Consider the following 3,523-nt stretch of genomic DNA (forward strand, 5'->3'; position numbering starts at 1 on the left):
CTAACATGCTGAGGGTTCTGATCAGTCATAGAATATTTCCAAGACAAGGATTGTGATTGAAATGGGGAAATTTCCTAAGACTTTGTATTCAGTTTCCTACTATTGGAGAATGACATGGAGGGGGGATAAATACTAAAGTTTATTATGAATTTTAAATTATGTATTTTGTCTAGTGCCTGAGACATCTAAAATGTTACTTTTAGTGATCAATACGTGCACAGGAGATCCCTAATGTGCTTTCAGCCACTCTGCCCATGGACAGCACCAGCATCACCTTTGCTGGAGCCATCAGGCTCAGGCTGAGCTGTCCTTTCTCCAAGCTGCAAACAGAACCTGCCCCCAGCCAGTGCCCTGCAAACAGGCAGGGTTCTGTAGGGCCAAGGAGAGTGCACAGAGATTTGGGGTCTGTGAGTGCTGGCAGGGAGAGATCAGGCACAGGGAAACACCTGCAGGAGGAAAATCTCCAGGAAGCAGAGAGAAGATCAGGCAATGAGAGAAAACAAAACCCAGCAATGCTGTGGCAGGGAGAGTTCAGAGATGCCCACAGGATCCCCTGCAGTGCAGCCCCTCCCTCTGAACAAGCCCCCTCCCTCCTGTGCCCCAGCCAAGCCTCTGCCCTCAGGGCCGGGGCTCCAAGGCGTGCAGCCCCTCCTGTGCAGGCAGAGCTGCAGCAGAGCCGTGGGGCAGCTCTGCAGCCCCGGGCCCAGTTCCCTCTGCAGAGCACAGGGCTGGGAGCAGCTGCCCGGCCCTGGGGGCTCTGGCAGGGGGCACAGCTGGCTCAGGGTGACGCTGTCCCCAGTGCCCGGCTCTGGGCAATGCTGTCAGGGCAGCCAGGGAAGGAGCTGCATCTCCCTCAGTCCAATGCCATCATAGGGACACTTGGAAGTCCCCCTGAGATTTTCAGTCCAAGCTGGGAGCTTCAATCCAGGATGCAAACCTGTCCTAGAGCATCTCTGAGTTATAAGCTTGATGGGGAAAGGCAGAGGTGTTGTGACACTGAAAATGCTGCTGGGTTGGTGAAATGAGCAATGTGAGTCCTTGGCTAAAAATGTGGGGCTGGGCTGAGAAGGGGATCCATTTTGACTCTGGGGGAGCATTATCTGGTGACATTTTAAGGGGAAACATGGGAAGGTGATTATCCTCTGTCTGAGAAAGGTGAAAGCCCAGAGAAATCCTGGAACAGGTCAGAACAGACAGACCATCCCCCATCCCTGTCCACTCATCTGTTTTGCCCCAGAGAAATGCTAAGAGTTTCTCTGTTCTCTAGGGGCAGCAGAAATGCTGAAGGTTCTGATATTTGGAATACCAGGAGAGACACAGGGTCCATCTCCCACAGCCAGCAAAAAGAAAACTGCAGAACTCTTGAACAAAAAAGGATGTTTGTGTGTGTTACAGTATGGAGGGTGTATGGGAAATGTCTTTGATTTTGGTTACAGGTATCTCCTCTAAATTTCACTGTCCTTTCTCCATGAACAGGTCCCCATGTGCAGCCCCAGCAAATGTCCAACAGCAGCTCCATCAGGCACTTCCTCCTGCTGGCATTGGCAGACACGCGGCAGCTGCAGCTCCTGCACTTCTGCCTCTTGCTGGGCATCTCCCTGGCTGCCCTCCTGGGCAACGGCCTCATCATCAGCGCCGTAGCCTGCGGCCACCACCTGCACACGCCCATGTTCTTCTTCCTGCTCAACCTGGCCCTCAGCGACCTGGGCTCCATCTGCACCACTGTCCCCAAAGCCATGCACAATTCCCTCTGGGACACCAGGAACATCTCCTACACAGGATGTTCTGCTCAGCTCTTTTTCTTTGCTTTTTTTATTTCAGCAGAGCTTTCCCTCCTGACCATCATGTGCTATGACCGCTACGTGTCCATCTGCAAACCCCTGCACTACGGGACCCTCCTGGGCAGCAGAGCTTGTGCCCACATGGCAGCAGCTGCCTGGGCCAGTGCCTTTCTCTATTCACTGCTGCACACGGCCAATACATTTTCCCTGCCCCTGTGCCATGGCAATGCCCTGGGCCAGTTCTTCTGTGAAATCCCACAGATCCTCAAGCTCTCCTGCTCCAAATCCTATCTCAGGGAACTTGGGCTTCTTGGTGTTACTGCCTGTTTATCATTTGGCTGTTTTGTGTTCATTGTTTTCTCCTATGTGCAGATCTTCAGGGCTGTGCTGAGGATCCCCTCTGAGCAGGGACGGCACAAAGCCTTTTCCACCTGCCTCCCTCACCTGGCCGTGCTCTCCCTGTTCCTCAGCACTGCCATGTTTGCTCACCTGAAGCCCCCTTCCATGTCCTCCCCATCCCTGGATCTGGCCCTGTCAGTTCTGTACTCGGTGATGCCTCCAGCCCTGAACCCCCTCATCTACAGCCTGAGGAACCAGGAGCTCAAGGCTGCAGTTTGGAGACTGATGACTGGATGCTTTCAGGAACATTAAACTGATGGACAATTTCTGCAAATCAATTGTAATAAAAGTCATCTTTAAAACTTCTTGTTGGTTTCAAGTTGGAGGTTCTTTCTCTTTTTATTTTACTTTTTTAATCTTGTCCACTAATAAATGTCATTGTTTGTGCCATTTCTCATTTGTTTATCTCCACCTTCCCTGTGGCCACAGACTGTGTCAATGAGGGGCTGTGCTCTCAGTGGCTTTAAAGGAACTAAAGGATCTCCCAGCAGAGTTTTCTGCAGAGATGCCCTTTTGTTGCCTTCTCTGGAGCTGCAGCAGCAATGTCTGTGTGCAGAGCTGGGGCAGATCAGGGCTGGCCCAGCAGCTGTGCCCAGCAGCAGCAGCACTTGGTGTTGCCAGTGCTGCTGCCGTGGCCCTGCCCCGCTGCCCTGGTGGCCCTGGTGTTGCTGCAGGGCCTGAGTGCTCTCGGGGCCGGGCACAGCCCTGGGGGTGGCAGTGCCGGGGCTGCAGCAGGGACAGGCCATGGGCACTGCTGGGGCAGCGCTGACGCCTCAGGCCAGGCCCTGGGGGCTCCAGGCTCCTTGCCCAGGCTCTCTCAAGAACACGGCCAGGCCAATGCTCAGCACAGAAAAGCCCCGTGAGCAGCCCCAGGCTGGCCGTGGGCAGGCTGGGGGCAAACAGCATGGCTGGGGCTCTGCAAGGGCCCTGGGGCAGACGGGAAGGAGCAGCAGAGCAGGGGCTGATCCATCCCCAGTGCGCTGCACAGCCCAGGACAGCGTCCCAGAGCGTCCTGATGGAGCTGCCAACAACATCCCCCTCTGCAGCCCTGGCCTCCCCCCAGCTCACACAGGTGCCCCATCCTTGCAGGCACAGACATGGCAGCACTGGCTCAGCAGCCCCTGTTTGCATTGCACACAGCAGGGGGAGCACCCCCATGCTGTTGCTGTGGGGACATGAACCTGAGGGAGCACAAATGCCATCAGCCCCTGGGGCCAGCAAGGGCTGGGGGACACCAGGGAAACCACTCAGCTTTGTCCTGGCCTCTGCACTCAGCCAGAAAGTTTGTTCCCATCAGCTGGGAGTTTCCTGTCCCACTGCAGACGCTGTTGCTCAGAGCCAGG

At 55.2% G+C, this 3,523-nt stretch overlaps 1 protein-coding gene across 1 annotated transcript; it reads left to right on the top strand.

The window, feature by feature from the left end:
* Positions 1–1,499: 1,499 nt before the first annotated feature.
* Positions 1,500–2,432, top strand: LOC115916921 (olfactory receptor 14I1-like). Its single transcript, XM_030970661.1, has one exon. It carries the CDS (start codon positions 1,500–1,502, stop codon positions 2,430–2,432), a length of 933 nt encoding a protein of 310 aa, XP_030826521.1.
* The last annotated feature ends 1,091 nt before the right edge of the window (positions 2,433–3,523 follow it).

Source organism: Camarhynchus parvulus, unplaced genomic scaffold (genome assembly GCF_901933205.1).
Source record: "Camarhynchus parvulus unplaced genomic scaffold, STF_HiC, whole genome shotgun sequence".
In the NCBI taxonomy this organism is placed as follows: domain Eukaryota; kingdom Metazoa; phylum Chordata; class Aves; order Passeriformes; family Thraupidae; genus Camarhynchus; species Camarhynchus parvulus.